The 22,394-nt window shown below is 33.6% G+C and overlaps 1 protein-coding gene across 3 annotated transcripts in view; it reads right to left on the reverse strand.

Moving 5' to 3' along the window:
- The window catches only part of LOC120527686 (gamma-aminobutyric acid receptor subunit alpha-2-like), a 377,740-nt gene extending 355,572 nt beyond the window's left edge, over positions 1 to 22,168 (reverse strand). Inside the window, exons 1-3 of one of the 3 annotated variants that reach the window (XM_039751381.1) lie at positions 21,755 to 22,167; positions 20,818 to 20,903; positions 19,214 to 19,329 (exon numbers count right to left, since the gene is read on the reverse strand). In XM_039751381.1, the coding sequence (XP_039607315.1) occupies positions 19,214 to 19,329; positions 20,818 to 20,903; positions 21,755 to 21,790 (238 nt within the window). In that variant the 5' untranslated portion in view covers positions 21,791 to 22,167. Of the gene's footprint in view, positions 1 to 19,213; positions 19,330 to 20,817; positions 20,904 to 21,586 lie in introns of all 3 variants that reach the window. The other 2 variants (XM_039751382.1, XM_039751383.1) reach the window with 2 other exon arrangements.
- Between the last annotated feature and the right edge of the window lie 226 nt (positions 22,169 to 22,394).

Raw genomic sequence — 22,394 nt, forward strand, 5'->3', positions numbered from 1 at the left:
CTGCCAGAAAGGTAGTGTGCATTTGTTTGTTGAGGTCAACTGCCAAAACTTTAAACACTATGTCTTAGTAAAGGAAAGATATTCTAATCTGTACAGGGGTTTCCACAAAGAGATTACATAATATAACAGGTCAGGCCCACTTAATCCAGTTCGGGGCCAGGGGTCAGCAGTAATTGCACATGGCAACACTCTATAGCAGAGCACACATAACACAAAGCCACATTTGCACTCATATAGGACTAAATTACAACTGCCTGTTAATCTATGACAGACATTTTTTGAAGATCAGGAAAACCTGAGTATATAATGAAAATCTTCATAAACAAACTGAGAAAACATAAAAACTTCTCACAAATAAGAAGAAAAGTTAAGAAGTTAAGAAATAAGGGGCTGTGAGGAAATACTGTAAAACACTGCACCATTGTCCATAAGGACTTCTGCTTCATTCCTAATTAATTCTTTATCATTACTATAAATGCTACTTCACACACACCTGAACCAGTTCACTACAGTTTCTAGTGATGATAATAGTTATTATATTCTATTATTCTATGACAGTACCAACTTGAAACAGAAACTTAACTATCCTTTGACATCACCAAAACACATGTATAGTAGACAGATATTTAAATAATAATGAAAATAAATTCAGCCTTTGATAATGTGTGCTTTAATTTATGAAATAATAGAAAAGCTAGTGAAACTAAGCTTTACTTCAATATGAAATATGTAGTCCTCTTAGAACCTGAGATATAATAACATAATAGTGCACCATTAAGAAATCTGAAAACACACATTATAAAAAAAATTCTAAAATAAGTAGAAAAGCCTCTTTGTTTTTCTATTGTTTGTGACATGTATGATTCTATACACTCTAATACTGAGTGTCTCTTTTCCTGTACTGCAGTCAATGGTTGTAAATTTATGAACAGTCATGATTTAGTCACATGAGCAGGGCTGCCAAACAAAATCAATCAAATGAACAGATGTGACAAACAGAATTTTGCTTTTTCTTTTTCCTTTTCTTTTTATTTAAAAGTTGGCATATCAAAGGCAGATTTTCAATTTTTATCCCCTCCTCAGAATGTGAAAAAAACAAAAATGAAATTTTATTTTGAGAGTGCCTGGAGTTCATTGCTGAATAAGAGTTAGTTAGTGTTAGGCGTTTATTTTCTGAATGAAGAGACATGTAACTTTGATTTGTATTTATTATAATAACATGATAATCTTTTATTGGAAAAAATTTTCATACATAATGCTATTAAAGTTTTCTGTATTTAAATCTGTTTAGGTTTTACTTACAATTGTTTGAAGCATGCTAGGTAGTTAAAATAAAAAACTATTGTGGGTGATCCATAACTTAACTTAAGCAAACCTGCAGTCCAGAAATGCCTAAAATGATGTCTTGTAATGTATAAACATGTCTAATGAACAAAACTAAAAGGTTATTGGCTAAGAAAGATGTGCTGCATAAGTTTTTTTATGATTTGTTTACTGTGAAAGAAGTTTACAGCCTTTTTTTTGGTTCTTTATTTCACCTTATACAATTTCTTGTATTATGAATTTGTTAGTTTTCACATACCCCTTGGGATCAGAGCACAGGATCAGCCATTGTATAGCACCCCTGGAGCAATCACAGGTTAAGGGTCTTGCTCAAGGGCCCAGAAGAGTAGGATTTCTTTTGGTATTGACAGGGATTTGAACCGGCAACCTTCTGGATACCAGCACAGATCCTTAGCCTCAGAGCCACCACTCCTTTGAATGGTCTGCAAACAGAGTTTTCTCTTAGTTCAGTCTTGATTGGGCACATTTTAAACTGAGGTTGTGGTCTAGTGAACAAAGCTTTTTATTGTAATCCACAAAGTCGTTGATTCAATCCCAACCACTGATTCACTTTGTGGCCCCAAGCAATCATTCAACCTGACAGTTCTCTAGATGCTGAAATATGGATTGTGTTTACAATGGAAAGACAATGTTTATTGTACAGAGATAGCAACTGTACTCTGTTGACAGGCCATCTTTTTAAGTCTGTGATGCTGCTACACCTCAAAGGCTTGCTAATGAGGGTTTTTAGTCACTAGTATTTTTTTTTTTTGGATAAAGGAACAGTGAAAGTCTTGCAACACACAGTACATTGTCTTTTTGGAAGGCTATTAATTCCAAAGGGTCCATTTTATGGAAAGTTTTACATGTGTTACACAGACATGTGAACCTTTTACAATGCATGCAAAATATTCAATTTAGTTTGCATGCTATTTAATATTTACAAATATAGTTTGGTCTAAAGATGTGCCACAGTAGCACAAAACATAATGTTTCAAGATAAAAAGTCAAACATCATTAAACGTATCATACCATGATTGTTTTAATGTTTAAATTTGATGTTGTATGCTGTTAGTCTTCTTGATTTACACTCAGATTTACTTTCATGTTTATGATTGTTTCAGGAGTTATGATCATGTAGTGTAAGCCTAATGTAGTATTTTACTATCCACTACTGCTGCTTTAATATTTCAGTTTCCGAATAAATTCCATAAACTCAATTCGATATCAAGCTTCTAGGTACAACATCTATCATTTCAGCAGGGTCTGCATTGCCACTAATTCTTAAAACAGCCCAGGGTTTCACTGACAAAACAAAACCACCACATCAACAAAAAAGTGCATTTTACTGAAGCAGTTTGGTACATCAGATGGGCTAATTAGAAAACGAGCATGCTGAGAAAGGACGATCAATTCACACAAAACTGCAATTCAATAAAAAATGTACAAAATGTGCAGAATAAGACTATGCAAATTCGGCTGCAATTAAGGTTAGAGATAAACACAAATGCTTAACACATATAATACGAACATGTTTAGATTTCAGTACTTTAATACTGTTGGAAACTATATAGAAGTATATTTTATGTATAGCTTTCCCACATGTGAGGAGACTTTTACCATCTCTGAAAGCTGAAAAAATATGCTTTACACACTCCCAAAGCAAAAAAAAAAAGTTTACTCACATCTTTGGGCTTTAATATACTATTTCTTATTAACAAGTTAAAAATGTATGTGCCATATCGATTATACCATTAAAACAGGTAATTTCCACACTTAGGGGATTTATTTCCCCAAATGTGCATTAATTTCACTAGCCTTATCAGTCTGAAATTATAATTCTGCAATCAGAGCTCTTAACACAATATGTGCATTTTTTTTCTTTATTTGAAAAATACCATACATTTAAAGTTTACTGAAATTGACTACATAAACATTAGTCATTTATAAATTCATAACAATTATAACTCTAAAAATATGAATAACATGACAACAAAAATGCTAAATATTAAATTGTTTATTACTATTTTAAAAATCAACTCTTTGTTAATACAGTAGAGTATGCACTAATTTATTTTACTTCTGACAGTATAAATATGATTTTATTCATTTATATACCAATATGTTGCACATTTGTTTTTCACACTTTTGATTTTTTTTGGAAAAACATATTGTCAACAATAGTCTGTAGACTATAAATATTCATAGTTGTATAGGCCAAAGTCCAGATGATACTCAAAAGACGAGAATGTTAGGTTCATTGGGCACTTAAAGCTGGCATGATGTATGGGTGAGTGAGTGACTTAACCTTGAGATGAAGCATTAGCGTTTGCGCAGCACCTTGCAATGTATATGTACCTGTTAAATGCCATTTTGTATGGAATTCATAAAAGCTGTGTTAATGTTACTGAAGTGCAATGCATTTTGTTACTAAAAATGCTTGTGATGCGCCATCTTTTGAAATTAAGGAGACAGAGCAAACAGAGGGACATGCGAACACACACACACACACAGACACTTATCCTTGTATTAAGGTGGATGTTTCATTCTTGCTGGATGTAAAAAGAGGAAACAGTCCTGGACAAAGTGCATGTAAACTGCAGAGCACCACTTTGCAAATTGTTCAGAACTGTCCTGTTTCCATGTACTCTTTAAAATCATGCTGTTAACTTGATTATGAACACTAAACTGCTTTGGTGTTCATTTGCAGGGTATATGCATATCAAAGGAAATTGATTACTGCAAGTATTAGTTTATGACATAGTTTTGCATGTTGCTTTCCAAGCAAGCACTGCTTTAAAGAATTATTGTTTAGATCAAGAGTTCCCAAATTTTTTTTCGGCTGCAGACCCCTTTACCAAAAACTTTTAAAATCGTCGACCCCCTAGTCATTTACTTTACTTACTCAAATTAATAAATTTGTACAGTACTCGATATTAAATATTTCACTAGATATCAAACTTTTCATTTTAATCACTTGTAATTAATGATTGAAAAAGATAAAAGGACTACGAAATATGGCATTATCTTGTGCAACATTTAATATCGAAACCTGCACTAACGAAAATTAAAGCAAAAAAAATTAAGTTTTTTTTTACATTTTTGACATTTATGAAATAAATATGTAAATTCAAAATAAGTACAAATAGTCCAAGCTGTACTGTCTGCATTTCTTTCTTGGTTCAGTCATATTATTATCTGAAGAAATAAAAACTTTTATTAACAAACAGCTCCTGTGATAAAAAAAAAACAATAAAGTATGTACTTACTTGAAACAGAAGATTTTTGTTAAAACTCAAATAAATAAACTGTGTCCTCTGATTTTTTTTCCGTAGTACTGGTCCTCAATAAATAATTATATTCAAAGTTCAAATCACAAATAAGTACATGTCACATCAAACGAACCAATTTAAGTGTTTTATGAACGCATGACCGCACAAGACTGATAGATTCTGCTAATATCAAATATCTATCGTCTCATCCCACCGCGAGCAAGTGCGGACATGCAACGGTTTTTCATGTCCGCACTTGCTTTGATACGTTCGATAAGACAATGCACAGATATGTTTGTGCTACATGTATTTTCATGCATTCTTAAGTGTGACTCTTTTAATGACACATTTTACCTTTTCGTTTGCAAGTTTGGTATGTAATGTGTTTTTATCAAAAAAGTGTTTTTTTGAATTATTTTACTTCTTAATTAGGTGCCTATTGGAATCATAGATATTTTGAAGTAACAAAAAAATAGCAGTAGTAAGGGGGTCTATTTTTGCTGTTGTCGACCCCCAAATTTTTTTATTGAAACTATCGACCCCTTGAAAGTTCAAATCGACCCCAGGGGGTCAATATCGACCATGTTGGGAGCTCTTCGTTTAGATGAAGCAGTTTCAAAAAACATTAAATAAATGCAATATTTAAGTAAAAAGGATGCTAAATTCCAAGCAAATCATTATCGCACACTTTGTAACCTAGGACATTATTGTCTCATTTGTTTGGAATTTCTCTATCACTTTCTATTTCTATTATAGCAACACTTAGAAGGCAGATAGAGACAGAGATTGATCCTGATCATTCACCAAGAACATCTTATTTCTTAAGATTGCTCCTACTAAACCACAAATCACAAGCACAGTTTATTTTTACCTTATTCAACAGATTCTTATGAAGTAATGTCAAACTAGTACCATGCTTAGATAGACTGTTCACATAATTAATAATATAGCTGAACTCTTTCTCAAATAAATGTTCATTTTTTATTTTAAATTTATACAGATTAAATCAGTGTAGTACTATATTAAAATGGCATATCCTAAAGGTAGGTATGTTAGCTTTACTCCTGACACTACTTCGTTGTGGAAAAAGAAAGTATTTCCTACTATAGATTAGCGTTTGCTCCAGGTTTGGTTCTTGATGGAGTTACTAGGATGAGCACCAGCACACAGCACTTGTAATTGATATCATGTGTAAAAAATGGATTGATAGATAAAACTTTATACAATAAAAAAACGGTCATTTAAATGGACTTTTCAGTCAACTTTTCATCAGTAGACTTTACCATCACTTGAAACAGGCAAACCACAGCCACATAAACTCTTTTAAACAAATCATACAATAACTAATTTGAAACAAGACCTAAATTAAAATGACTGAAGAAAAAGTTAGATTTTTGAACATCATATGATTGTAATTTGAAATTCTATGCAATTCTCATATTTAAATTGTGCCCGAAACTATAGAAATACTTGGGGAAAATCAGTTGTCCAAGTCAGATGATTCTGCTAATATAAGAATGGTAAGTTAATGAAAGATTTTATACTGCAGCATTTTTCTATTGAAATAATGACTGATTCCTTCTCATCCTGGCTAATAATACCTATTGTGTAGCTGAACAACTTTGTGCATAATTCCTACACACATGTAACAGCAAAGTGTACCTTTCACTCTTTCTGTAGTTATTTGTTCAACTTAATTTTCATTACCAACTGGCATTTCACAGCATCAGAAAAAGCTACCAAAAAAATCTATAACCAACATCAAGTAAACATATTTTAATGCACTAAGTTTCTAAATATTGAATAGGTTATATAGGTTATATAGGATATATGAAAAGGTTGCTATAATAAAAAGTATCAATGAGTTTAGTAATGGAAAGATATCCAAGAATTAGAGAAATGTTTTAGTATCTCCTTAATCGCATGTGAGTTCTGTATCTTTTATTATAAAGTAAAGCCTTCTATAAACCTGCTGCTGCAACATTTATTCAACATTGCCTACAAGCCAGAATGCTTTACTGCAGAAGTGAAGGAAAAGTCCATGTCACATCTTCTTAATGATTCTGAATGACCAGTCAGTGGTTTGAAGAACACAACAAAAAAGCTATCCAGACATGTTAATTACGGGATAAGAACCTAACCATTTAGATCCTAAAATTATTGCTAAAATAAGATTTCTCATCTCCATTAAGAAGGCATAAGACTTATTAAATTTCAAATAGAAAAATAGTTCTGCCTGACTTCTGCTGTTATTCAGATATTGGTCATGACATATACAAGTTCTTTTGGTGGCATATGCTAGCCCAATGCCCTTTTTGTGTGATTTTACATTGGAATTTCCAAAGTCCTGCAAAGTATCTATCCATCAGAATATATGTACTATACAGTAACTTCTGCAAAATGTACAGTGTTATATGAGCAAACATTCCTGGTATTGCCCACATTAAAATCATGTCATGAAGATTACCTTTTGAACTGGTGTTTAGTCAGAAATTACTAATTTACTCATATGTCACTGTAGGGTGGACTGGAATTACCCCTTTTGCTATACCTTGGCGCACATGGCTTTGCTAATAAGCAAACTGCCAGATACTCTTCACTTTAGCTCAAATGTCAAGTTTCTCTCCTCACAGGCCCTCTTTGGAATGCAGCTTGTGAGCTTTATCCAATAAAACGGTCAATTACATCCCAGAAGACATCCCAGAAATGTCTTCTTGATGCACCATCTAAACACTTGATCCGGGACAAAGGGACATAACTCAATGATGGGCAGGGCCGTCTTAACACATGGGCATGCTGGGCAGTTGCCCGGGGGCCCCACAAACATAGGGGCCCCATGCTAATCTATGTATGTTGTGACTTGCTGAGTGGTTGTGTAGGTAGGGGCCCCAGTGCACTGGTTTGCCCGGAGTGGGCAACACTGATGGATAAAACCTTGCACCAGTTGTTAACCAAAAGACTGGACTTAAATGCAACCAAGAAACAAATGGCAGATGTGCCAGATTTATTCTCTGTCTACATGCTCAATGCTCAATGCTCTCTGCCTGATCATAATTTCTTCTCCATAGCAGGATCCCCATTCCCTAGTGTATAGCTGAAACAAAGGCTGGAGAGATTCCTTTTACTGAGAAGAAGGCTAACCTGGTGCTGTAGTCAGATGAGCCTGCCATAAGTCCAAACCTTGTTAAAGTAACGCAAGATGCACAAGCAATAGACGAACCATACATCAAAGGCATGTGTTTGTCTTACTAAAGACAGAAGTTGACTGACCACCAGCTGCTTAGCAGATGTAAACTTTTATGTTAGCTGACGAGGACACTGTGCGTAAAACCCTAAAGAGAAAATAGCAATACTGCCAACAACCAAAAGGTGCGACCAAGGTGAAAAGAGAGGGGAACTTTTGAACAAAGAAAGAAAAGCACACCTAAATTACTTTCACGTGAGCCAGAGAAAGCAAACCCAAAAGGAATAAAGCATCACCTACCCCAAACCATATGTCCTTCGTCTATAAATATACATTTATATCTATGTATACATGCATATATCCAATTTCTGTTATCCTTATGTTATGAATAAATTGTATTATTTGCTTTATTGCAGTAGGCATGTTTTTTTATTTGTTAAAAAGTAGTCTATGGTCATATCCAAACCACAACAGAGAAAGTGAAGGTTATTTAACATAAACATTTGACAGTTTATGAATCTTGTTTTTAAATTGTATAGATCTCTTTACATTTCTGGCATCCTGGCTGGATTGTGAAACAGAGATCCCTGACACACACTACATACTTTTAAGTCGAAAACACTTATAAATTACCCACGATGCACTTGTCTAAAGAAAGCAAAAGCAATGATACAGTGTGTACTATAAATGTGAGTATTTCCACAGCTTTCCACAGCTATAAAGTTACTTAATCTAGACTAGTTTTAAAAGTGAAAAAATTAAAAAGCTCCATGTTCTAAAAATTGACTAATAAGCAGATAACCAAAAAATTGAAACACCAGTTTTTCAGCACTGTGAAACAGTATGAATAAAATCCTCTGTGCAGGCTAAATGGGAGTAAAAAAAACTAAATAGCCTGCTGGTATTTTTCTACTATATAAGATAACAGGCATAACTGCTGAGATAAAAGCTCACTCTTTCAGTGGCTTACCAAATTATACTATCTAAAGCACTTGTATCACTTATCGTAAAGCATTATCAGTAATAAACAAACCTTGTACAGAAATATCTAAACCCTGAATTGTGAGCAGAGAATTCATGTTTTAATTTTCTTCTTTCATTTTGAAACAAAAACATTTTAAAGGTTTTACATAAAGTGACGTTATCCATAACATATTGTAACCATGTTAGCTGTCTAACAATTTGGCAGATTTCGTATTACATATGCACTGTACTATAAATAGAAAATTAATATTAAACAATGTGTTCCAATAAAGCAGCACTAATAAGTAGAAACTTGCAAGAAAATTCAACAGGGGCCATGCAGTTTTTTATAACATAATTATCAAATAATTTATTTTTACAAAACTTTGGTGCAATAATCAGCTAATTTGTAAAGTTTTGGTTAGTACAGCCCAATAAATTTACCTCATGCCAATAGACTTTTTAAGAGAAGGCATGTGTAGATACACAAACAAGGAAAACCAGACATTAAGCCATAATAAGCTGCTTATGCATGTTTCAATAGCACCATTATTATAAAATAAAGTGTTCATACTCATATATCTTAAAATAATATTCACTAATTAAACACCAGGGGACCACAGCAGTATAGCATAGCTGCTTCACAGATCCAGCATCCTGTAGTTGAATCCTGCACCCAGTAACTCAGACCAAGACTGTTTAAGCAATGTCAGTAAAAATTTTTTATTCTCTAATTGACAAAAAAAAAAACCACAAACAAATTCTGTCAAATCATTGATTTGTTTGTAATGACAGAACAACATGTGCATAGTACCATATATAAACACAATACACAACACATGGATACTCCTAAATTACTCTTCAAAATAACAAGAAAAAATAACCAAGTGTTGATATATAATGTACAAAGAATTACAATAAAGTAAAAAATATGCATATATAATTAATGTGCTTATTACCATAGTCATTACAAACAAACTTCTCCAATGGTGTATACTATTAGCGTAAATTCTTGAGAGTGACTCAACAGCCACTGACTGAATAAGCCAATTCCGAAGTAAAATACTAAACTGAAAATAAATAAAGGCAATCTATAAGTCCAAAAAACATTAATCAGCAACTCAATACTTCCCACTCATAATCCACCAGGGACCAAGTAAAATAACACGGATCTAATGTTTTACTGCTCCAATTAGTAAGGGTCTTACAGTTCACCAGCTACACTTCTCCTGAAACAGCTTACTTGAAAGTAACAAGGAAACTAAAGTAATGCATTCATGTGTTACTGCAATAACAGATTAAAAACGTAGCAACAGCAATTAAAGCAAAATCCGAGAAAATTTGACTTACCTTTTCTCCAAAGTATTTACAGACCAAGATCAAGAGAATGCCTGAGCTAAAATATCAGCTATCTTTGTACTCAGAACTCTCCCAATTAAAAAGAAAGTGGCCAAAACAACATTACCCTGTAATCACTTGCAATCTACTCCAAAGGCTCCTCTCTTTAATAAGGAAGATGCCACAGGGCGTCACCTTGAAATTACTACTTGAAGGGATTATGTTAAATCTTTTGCAGTTTCAAAAACAGGTCAAGTATGAAATGAGAAACTATGTTTGCGTATGGCTCCCCCATATTTTTGCAGATAAATGAACACGTCTAAGATGATTAAAAAGTGGATGTGAGATGGTACTATTTTTTCTACATAAACAGGCAGGCAACAGAACAAAAATTAAGATCAAGCTCCACTTTATTATTAAGCAAAATTTTACATTAAGGATGCAGCATTTGTGGTTTCATTTAGTAAGAAATAATACATAGACGATCTGTTTCTGATTTTAAAATCAGCCATATTTAACAGCATTTTTCTGTGGCACAAATGTTGATCGTATTTTTAATAAGGTAGATTTTTTATTATTTTATAGAGAGCAAGTGTTTGTGTTACATTTTTTAAGTCAATATACTGTACTTTCACATTACTTTTGCTAAAGATAAATCAATTGAAGAGACAAAACATGCTAAATCAGGATAAAGTCATAGTCTAATTATTATGAAAGCATGTGCTTGTTTAATCATTTCAATTTATAATAATATATTAATTTATAATTTGTTAATTTTGAGTTGGACATATGAGCACAGTAATCACATTTCAGTGATTTTTTTCTGTATTACAACACTATTTGCGCTTTATGTAGCTGCAGTGTACAATTGGCTAGAGAGTCATCGCACCAAGAAATAAAAGACAAAACCTAAGTTAGTTCCACCTACTGAATGTTTTGGAGGGATTTATTACCTCAGTTAACATTTTATTCTATTAATGCATTCATCTATTTTTTTTTACTCACCCAGCTCATTAATACATGGTAATTCTAATAATTTACCATATATTCCAGAAATTTCATATTAGATTATTTACAAAATAATGATTACGCTTAATATGGCTTTTAGGAATAATCTCCCATCAGCCACTCATGCCAAAGGTGCTGACAATAGCAGGTAGCTACTCAAGTTGCTCCATAAAACAGAAATGTATTTTGAGTAGTGAGAAAAGAGCTAAATAAATGCAAAGAATTATTATTTTTATATAGCACAGCATGACAAACCATTAATGCACAGCCAAATAAAATAAAAATATTGATTTTAATTCATTAAAAAAAAGTTTGTAGAATATTTTCTTACAAAAGAACATAAAAACAATCTTCCTTTAACTTTCATTCACATAGCATTTTTTTCTTTGAAAATCATTCCCTTTGCTCCACACATTGCCAAAGTGCCATTATTTGAGTGTTCCTATCACAGAAGAAAATATGAAAAGAACATTAATGTATTATTACCCGTGTACACCATGTATAGGGGTTGGAACACTGTGTTGGATTACAATGAAAAGTCTGTTTTATTGCCAGTGGTTAATACAGTAGGATAAGCTAAAAAAAATATTGAAATTCCTGCTGAGACAGTGACATGGGTCAGAATGGGATAAACAAAGAATATCTGACAAAGGGATGAAGGGTAACTGAATATTGCATGTAAAAAAAATCAATAGTTACACACATCATTAAAAATGTGTAAAAAATGAATAACTTCACACACACTTCCACACTGGAAATTCAAAAATAAACATTTGCAGAATCCTTCATGACCAAGAAGAGACAGCCGGACAGAGAAGAAGCTATCCAATTCTCCCGAAAATTAAGTGTGACCAGTTCCATTACTACAGAATTAGCAAGTTAAAACGTTAAGATTTTTCATAAGCTATTGATAAATAAACCATGTAGGAATACCATACCATACCATACCATATTTATTTGTTGAGCGCTTAAAAACCAAAGCGCTGTACAGTTACAACAAGCAGGACTAAAAGCAAAATATTAAAAATAAACATTAAGAGAGAATTAAAACAGAGATACTAAAAACAGGTCAAGGGACCAAATAAAATAGAGAAAATAGCAAAAGACAAGTGGAAAATGAAACAGGTTAAGAATTAAAAGCCAATGTGAAGAAGTGCGTTTTTAGGCGAGATTTGAATGTGGCGACTGAAGCGGTTTGCCTAACCACTAAGGGCAGGGAGTTCCAGAGCCTGGGTGCACAGACGGAGAAAGCCCTTTCACCACGAGCTTTAAAACGTGCCTTGGGAACGGTTAGGAGCAGCTGATCTGTGGATCTAAGAACACGAGGGGGATTGTGACAATGGAGCAAGACACTCAAATAGGTGGGGGCTAGACCGTTTAATGCCTTATAGGTTAGGAGGAGAATCTTAAAATCGATTCTGAATCTAACCGGCAGCCAGTGAAGGGTTTTCAAAATTGGTGAAATGTGTTGGATTCTGCTACTTCCAGTTAGAAGCCTTGCAGCCGCATTTTGAGCCAGTTGGAGTCTAGAAAGTGTGGCTTTACTGATACCAAAAGGCAGGAATTAGAGTAGTCAAGCCGGGACGTAATGAATGCATGAATTACTGATTCCAGGAGGTGGTTAGAAAGAATAGGCTTGAGTTTGGCGATTCGCCTTAGATGGAAAAAGCAGGATTTTACTGTGCTGTTGACTTGAGCATCCATTTTCAGGAACGTATCCATTTTGATTCCAAGATTGGAGACAGACGAAGTTACTGGAATGGGAAGAGAAACGAGGCCAAGGGGTGGAGCCTGTTTGCAGTCGGGACTAAAACAATGACCTCGGTTTTGAATCGTTCAGGTGAAGGAAGTTTACAGCCAGCCAGTCTTTAATGTCAGATAGGCAGTCGAGGAGAGGTTTGGTGGAGTCAGTTGGCTTGAGGGAGAAATAAATTTGGCAGTCGTCAGCATATAGGTGATATGAAATTGCATGCTTTCTAAAAATTGCACCTAAAGGCAGGATGTAGATTGAAAAAAGTAGTGGCCCTAAAATGGAACCCTGGGGAACCCCACATGGGAGTGGGACTGATGAGCATCCCTCAAAAATGGGTTTATTATGTGTTTTGGAATGTCATATTGGACTGTTACTGCAGCAGCTCCAATATTTAAAATGTATAAAGAATATATTAAACTTAATTAAATTATTTTACATACATCAAATCATTGATGCAAATCATGACATTGGTATATTTATTTATAAAACACACATTGTTTCATAAAGACCCAGAAACATTCAAAATTAAATAAAGTACTATTAGATTTTGTTTTATATCATTAGGTTGAATTTATCTTGAATTGTACCTCTAATTATACCTCTGCTATGTTACATAAACTAAGTGATATTATACTCCGAAAGTGTTGATGTTGGTCAATCAGAGACATTCAGAAGAAATAAGCTCTCTGAGAATCAGTACAGTACATTTGTACTTTTTTTTCTACAGTACACAACTACTGTTTTGACATTTTTCATTATCATTAATATTATGAGTGGTAGAAAAAAAGCAGGGGACATGCAGAGGCATAAATTGGCCAAATTCCATAAATAAGATGTCAAATCTAACATTATTAACTACAAAAATTCATTGTTTTTGGAAGCAAATCAGCTGTACCAGAGGTGAACTTTGAATCAAGTATGACCAGTATCAAACATGGGGTATGAGAGAATTCAAATTATTGATGTCATCAACAGCAAATAAGAAGTGACTGCTTACATCCAGAAATGTACACCGTGGCCTCATAAAAACAGAACCAGGACAGAAGCCAATTTACAGATGATAATCAACTGCTGATCACAAGTAGCCAGAAGTGTATAAAAATGTGTCAAGTGTCCACAAATAAGAAAGGGCATGGATGGAAGATGATTCGGCGATAAATGTAAGAAAATATGTGACAATTACTGTTAAAATACGAATGATCCAGAAGAAAAAGTTCAGAATGGAGCTTTATTCAGAGTGAAAGACATCTCAATGACATAGTAAGTAACAATACAATTGAGGGCAATCTTTGTTCTTGAGTTTCAATTTACAGTGGCATTTTGAGCACAATAACCAAAGGTTCACTTTGTTATCACTGTGTTCAAGAAACATAATTTAACATTAGCACATTTGAAAACATTGTAACGAGAACAGGCCATTCAGCCCAACAAAATTCTCCATCGTATTCACCTAGATTGTCCAAAATAACATCAAATAGAGATTTAAAGGTCCCTAAGTGTTTTTCACATTTTTTTCACATGTTCTTCCAGTTTTATTGAAACAAAAAACAGCAATCAGTATTCAACTTTTTGTTCATTTACAGAATGTAGGATAATATTCTAGAAGATTTTGTGTATATAATGCCTGTAATCATTATAGTCCCTTATGAAAAAGAGAGTGCAGGCAGGGTGGAATGGGTGGAGAAGAGTTTCAGGAGTAATTTGTGACAGACGGGTATCAGCAAGAGTGAAAGGGAAGGTCTACAAGTGAGACCAGCTATGTTATATGGGTTGGAGATGGTGGCACTGACCAGAAAGCAGGAGACAGAGCTGGAGGTAGCAGAGTTAAAGATGTTAAGATTTGCGCTGGGTGTGACGAGGATGAATAGGATTAGAAATGAGTACATTAGAGGGTCAGCTCAAGTTGGACGGTTGGGAGACAAAGTCAGAGGTGAGATTGCATTGGTTTGGACATGTGCAGAGGAGAGATGCTGGGTATATTGGGTGAAGGATGCTAAGGATAGAGCTGCCAGGTAACAGAAAAAGAGGAAGGCCAAGGAGAAGGTTTATGGATGTGGTGAGAAAGGACATGCTGGCGATGGGTCTGACAGAACAAGATGCAGAGGAAAGAAAGATATGGAAGAAGATGATCTGCTGTGGCAACCCCTAACGGGAGCAGCCGAAAGAAGAAGATTATACCTCTAAAATACCCTAGGGTTTATACCCTGCTTCTGTCACATGCCTAGATGAAGCCACTTGACATTCAGTAAAATACCACAAATGTAAATCAAGGGTGTGGTTTCAATTCTGGTCATCAAACACCTGCTGAGCTCATTGGGTTGCTTTTCAGCTCATTGAATTAATCACTCAGATTATTGCAGCATATTGAGCGTAATTTAATTCTGAAAAAATGTGGACAGACATGTATATTGATGTTATTAGTCAAATTATGCTTTATTTTATCCATTTGATTTTTTTTTTTTAATTATTTAGGTTTTGTTCTTACATTATTTTAAAATAATAGTGAGTGTAAAACTAATTTAAATTAACTGCTTCTACACTTCTTAAATGCAAAATTATATCACATACAATTCTAAAACCTGCTTAATACAATTCAGTGTTGTGGTGGGTCAGAGTTTATACTGGCAGCACTGTACACAAGGCTGGAAACTGCAGAGGACAAGGTTCCAGACTCTTGCAGGGAATTTTACACCATGAAAGATCCAATAAATGAATAGTAAATTATTTCAATTTTCATAAACTGCATGGACCCACTTAAAGCTACTTGCAACTGAATAAATTTGCAGCAATTTTTTTCTGATAATGATTGTTTAATATTATTTCAGATTTAACTTATTTCTTTCCATGTAATTTATCTTTATATTTTTGGAAAAATTTATATTCAGCTCAGACAGTCTAGAATGTTCTTGTGTACTAGCATAACGGACCCATTATCAACTAGAAAATGTATGCATGTGAAAAGTTAAAACCAAGCTTGCTGGTCTTTGCAAGTGCAATTAATAATTGTGAAGACTGCTATGTGTATTTTACAAATGAAAAAATATTGCTTCAAATTGGCTATTTTATACTTGCCTTTCTGGAAGTACAAAATAATATTAGAAATGCATCCTAAAGATGAAGAATAAGTACAGTCTGGATGGGTGTGATGTTGTTTTTCTGATGGATTTAACATGAACATCACAAAGCTCACAATAGAACAAGAGTGAGACAAATGTAGAAGCAAAAATTAAAACCAGAAAGATGCATGTATAACCGCTTTGGTTTCATTTTATATGTTTGTGTATGAACATTTGAACAATTTTAAGATACACACACACTGCCCATGAAATTACCCAATGACTAGTCTAGATATCAGCCTGCATATACAGGTTATCTACGTATGACATACTTTAAATTTGCAAGGCTATGTCTTCTTTATTTATTACTGTTTTATTGAATATTCCACTTAAGAACATTAGAAAACACAACAGGTTGAAGGAGTCCATCCAGTTCATTATGCTAGCTAAAAGCCATTTGATCAAAATATCACATCCTGTACATTCCTAAAAGATAGCCAAGACTCTATCTCAGAAATTTCATTATGTAGCTTACTTCAAGTGTGTACCATCCTTTCTACAAAAATCATATACATTTTTATTACAAATGAAAGTAATTCAACAACAGCGAAAACTAATTTATATAATGCTGTGTTTCACATGGTATGAATATTCATAATTAACCTTGCGTCATCGGAATACTTATTATAATTAAAAAGGGTGGCTCATGAGGAAAATCCACCCCCTCTGATCATCCCGGAGTATTTCAACATAGAAAGCCCTTTCAAACACACATTTGCATTTACTGAATTATCTGTCATGTTTATGTCTTGTTGGATAATAACAAATTAGAAATAATATAAGTGCAAACTCTCACACAGATGTGTTTTACTAAGCAAGCCTAGCAGTCAATATGGTTTGGAACTTTCAATGCAGCTTTGCTCCATAGCAGTAGTCTCATAATCATTTTGTTTTTATTTATAAAAATGATGGCTTTCCAATTATGTTTTTTACAGCCAATGTTAAATGCATTTTCAGCATATTTGAACATCTGCAACAATTGAAAATCAATTTTTATTTATTTAACATTCTAGAGGAGAGTTGATCTGTTGGCACTAGACTTCCATGGGTTTCTGCTTTCCCTATAACACTTACATAAAGAATTTATTTCCCACTTCTCCACTTTTTTGTTTTTCCTTTATTAGTTTAGAATAATACTCTTGTAACTGCTGGGACTCATTAATTCATTCACCTTTGTAATGAAACAATTCATTTCACACAAAAGATTTACAAAACTTAAAAAAAAGGAGACCTAAAGGTTTAAGCACTATTACTGTATACAACCAAAAGAATGAACATGTATGTTGAACTGGAATGTGGCTGAGTGTGCAATTCAGATTATTAAGAATATTAATAGAATATTTCATCATTACTACTTACTATATGATTGGCTTTATTTTTGGCCTAATAAGTTTGCTTTGTTGCTAATGCAGCTTTAAAGGTGTTTAGTATAATGTAATTCACTTCAATTTCAAATGTCTTGCTTGTGATCTTTTTAATACATTTAATTCTGCTGTAGATATGTTATTACTTGTTTAATATTTAAGTTTTATGTTAAAGAGATGACAGAATTTTTCTTCACATCTCTGAATTAATTTAATGGGGTAGTCTAGTTTACTTACAGAATGTCTCTACTTATAAACGAAAATAAATTAATTTAATTGAACAGAAGAGTGCCTTTGCCACAAATATAAAGAAATAATATTTTAAATTATGTTACACCGTTTTAGAACACAAAACCCATGGACAACTTATTAAAGATTACTTATAGAGTGGAAGAAAACCACACAAATGTTATCTTACACAAATGTGCAAAATAAAACACCACAATGTCTATATATTCAATTTCAGCTCAGAGAACAACTATAATTGACAAAACAAATATTGACGAAATCAGACCATAATAACTCAGATATCTTCACTTTTTAAGATACTGCACAAAAATAAGTAGTACCTTAAGCACTGAGAGGTTTAAAATATTACAAGTTCCCAAGACTGGTGCAGGTTTTAAAAACTAGCTCTCATGAACTTAATTGTTGCTTCTCATCTTTTGTTTCCAGTTATTTAAAGAAATTACTCAAGGTATTTTTCAAGTAAAAGTGTAATTTATTTGTCTGTTTGTATCAGTTTTTATTGGAAAATATAGCTGATTTCATGCAGTAGTTTGTATAATAGTAAAAGACATTAGCTCCAGCTACTCCTGTAAAAAATAAATGCAAATACTGCCTTTTGTATGAAGCCATTAGTCCCTGGAGCAAATAGAATAAAATAAAATTCATACAAATAAATTATTGCATTGCAGATTTACATGACCAGCATTTAATGAACAAGTCATGAACTCATAAATGATTTTTTCTGCTACTTACTACTATAATGTGTATGTAATGGGAAAGTAAAATAGAAATACACATATAGGCAGAAAGAGAGACAATACTTACAAAATGACAATGAACAAAAGATAAAAATATTAATTCTATTTACTTTTTTCAATTAAGACCAAATTTGAAAACATGTGTACCAATGACAAAGCAACAGCCAGTATTGCCTTACTAAGATAAGAAAGTCTGTGTTATGCATAACTAATGACACTCAGATAAGTTATCTTTTAAAAAATGTATTATGGCTTCAATATGTGCATACTGTATTATTATTGAAAGTGTACACAATAAAATTATTACTGAAAGTGTACAGCAATGCAGGTTTAAATATAATATACCTCTACTTAAACTCCAAGAGTTTTGCTAGCCATTAGGCAATGACAAAGACATTAATTACATAAATGTATGCTATAAAAAACAATTGCTTTAAAATTATTTGCAGTTTGGAGAAGTATACATAAAGGGTGTTTATTTTAAGCTCGTAAAATACAAAAAGGTGTGTGGTGTTAAACCTTTTGCTATTATTGCAATTGCAGTTAGGTATATTACTTGAACAATCATAATGATACCCCAAAATGTGTTCAAAAAAATTAGAAATAGTTATTTTATTCATTATTGATAAAGCTCAGTGGAAACTGCTAATACAAAAAGAGACATTAGTTGCTATTAATTATGACCAAAAATGCAACTGCGTACACAATGTACTGAAAGAAATCTGAAACTGGTTTAACCTCAAGTAAAATTATAATAAACAGAACAGCAAAAGCAACATCTAATGAATTCTAAGCAAATTTACAAGATATAATAACAATAACATTTTTAAGTAAGAATTCTTTCTGTGATTATTAATTGTAAGATGTCCTGTGCACAGTACTGTTTTTGAATAATGAGATGTTTACCTCCTAATCCAGGTCTCAGTCGATTATCATAGCCATCCAAAAGGCTGTCAAGAATCTTAGTGAAATAGGTGATGTTATTTTTCATTTCATCTTCCGAGGAACTAGCCATGGCTGATCTAAATGGAAATTGCACACATTAACATTTATATTCTGTTTTTGAATTTAAGGACATTGATATAAAGCATTTCATGCAACTGCTTGGCATGTTCACAGAACTTCACATAGACAGTTTTCTGAGGTAAAACTGAATTGTAATTTCATGATAATAAATTTATTAAAGTAAAGATTAACAGTATTCAAAAACAAATAACATGTGGCAATTATAGGCATAATGTACTGCAGAAACATATTCCAGGAATACTTTCCAAAATCGCTCAGTTAATACTGAATCTGAAGCCTTGCACATGTGAAATACATAAGAGCCCAAAGTTAGTCACGACTGCTACAGTAGAGCAAAAATGAGATATCAATGAATTACTTCATCCGGGAAACTAAGCCATGCGTGCTAAGATATCTGGCGATGGAACATTTAGCTTGATAGTTATTTTAGAAATAAATATCATTAATATTATTTTTACTTTTGTTTGTAACTTTGGAGCAGCGGCGATTAAAAAAATGAGCGAAGGCCATTACGTTTCAGACAGTGAATCTACGTAAAGGATCAGTCGATGATTCTCACCTCAGTACTTTCAGGGCAGTATCGAACTTCAGTCTCACACGCAGTTTTTGCCAAATCACAGCGCATACCACGACTGAATTAGGAGCACTCACAGGAGAAAACCTCTCTACCACTCTTACTAATTCGGGATTTTACTGAAAATCTTAAATAAAACTGATGTTTCAGTGTTACCTGTTTATACAGAAGAGAGGTAGAACACCTAAAAAGACATCGCACTCACACACCCACGTTGAGCAGGCTGTTCTCCCAACCATCTACACATTTAACTTTTGCATGAAGTATTTAAAAGTTTTCGTTTTAAACTGTATATTGGCGTCTAGAAAAGGTTAAATATTCCAAAACTTTATACTGCTAATAAAGAATGTATTATTATTATTATTTGATCAGCCGGGATATGCGTAAATGTCTCAATAACTTAAAGCTGGTCAGATAAACTTTAATATACTGCAAATGTCTATTGATATTTTTTATTTAACATTATTCAGATTGTTGCTCACATTTCTGTAACAAAATATCATTTATAAAAGAATGTGCTAAGTGAGAACCATCATTACGAACAGCGGAGACCAGAGCATCCGCCTATTTTGCTGTTCAGGATGGGAAGCTGTATACTGTCTCCACCTAGAGGATTTCAATCTGAATATCACTTCTCTTCTCAAATTATTTTAAATATTATCTTAAACGATATATTTATTAAATGCTATTCTGTTAGCAACGACAGTATTAATGTGGAGTGAGTGAGTGACATATATTATTCCCCATGTTGTGATTATCTTAGGGTCTTACATTTATGGTAGCTTTTTTGGAGTTGTGCTTCCATATGCCGTTATTGTTTTTGTTAATATTTTAATCACAGTCAATAAAAATGTAGTTCTTAACTTTCACGTCAATCGGCAAGTACATTTAAATAATGTTATACACTTACCTTGACTGCCATAATATCGTCAAGGAAATACAAATACACAAGCACTGGAACGTGTAGAGTATCTTCTTCATAGCGGAACTGGAAGCCTATTAAAATAAGAAATTACACAACCAATTATATCGGTACAATAAAGCACGTGCATTTCATTTAAATGCAACTTTTACCCATAGGCATGCTAAAATTATGCATCCGCTAAAGGAAAGCCGCTGTGCGGGAATACGTGGAGCTATCCATTTACCTAACTTAAAATGCACTTTCCCCACAAATGCTTATTAAATAAGGAATGAACCGCTAACTGCTTTTCTTGTGACAGTATTACTGACACCCGGGATATATTAAAACCGATCACGTATTCATGTGATTACATTTTTTGTTCATGCTGATTGCTAAAGCGATACGGGTAAACGAGATGACATAACTTTAGCTAGTTGTATATTAGTATCAAAAAGGAAGCATCTAAAAATGAAGTACACTATCTTATTAGGAACAGTGTAGAGAAACTGAAGCATCAGTCGTGATGTTTACGCTTACATAAAAAGATTTACTGAATTATGACAAAAGTGTAAATATTGTAATCTTCTGTATAAATAAAACATTACTTCTCTGTTAAGCTATGTAACGCATGTCCACCCACTCACACACACAGTATATATATATATATATATATATATATATATATATATATATATATATATATATATATATATACTACACTGTACGTATTTAGAAGTGCAAGTTTAATTAGCAATTATTAATGGTATGTTCTTACCTGAAAATAAGATTGAGTTTTCCTTGGACTGATCTTAATGTGGAGGAAGAAGATGCGAAAGTTATGCCTAAGAGCACACTGCAGCACTAGGATGCTGTTCCGTGTGGTTTAGGTAAGACCCCGTGAACGCGCAAGAGAAACAAGGGCGAGCCTGAATAAATTCCTTACACTGGAAAAATCACTTGGGCCGCCTGTTGTACACATTCATGTTATAGCGTCTTACTCCAGTTAACGATCTGTATGAAACCAGCCATGAATTTTGGCTCCTTTTTCACCTTCTGACATTCGGCTCCTAATTCACTGCAGCCCTAAAACGGAGAAACAAAACTACAAAGAAAGAGGAGGAGTCCCGCCGGGTCCTAAAGCTTGACATGTAAAGCAAGAAGACAAAAAAACAATTCTCAGAGATGAACCATCAGAAAGCTGAATCGGTTTCCCAGTGATGTTTGCTACGTGACGTGAAAGGAAACAAAAAAGCCAACGTGAAATTCTGACAAATGTGTATTATTTTTGCTGTACTGACATCTGTACATACTGCATGCCTCCGAGTCAAACCGTTCCTTGCAACATGACAGTAAGACCGCAATGGTTGCGAGGCTGTGACAAAAACATGGTCTACTGTTGCACAACGAAATTAGATGCACGTTTAATTGTAACCTGAAATAATCACCTCTTTGCTAGCGCAGGCAGCATCGGGGTCCAGTTGATTTGGGGGAGGGGGTGGAGGGAGATAAAGACAAACGTTTATTAGGATGGTAAGGCAGCTGAAGCTGAAGAGTACACGTGAACTTTTTTCGCTCACGAGGAC

This window comes from Polypterus senegalus, chromosome 4 (assembly GCF_016835505.1).
Source record: "Polypterus senegalus isolate Bchr_013 chromosome 4, ASM1683550v1, whole genome shotgun sequence".
In the NCBI taxonomy this organism is placed as follows: domain Eukaryota; kingdom Metazoa; phylum Chordata; class Cladistia; order Polypteriformes; family Polypteridae; genus Polypterus; species Polypterus senegalus.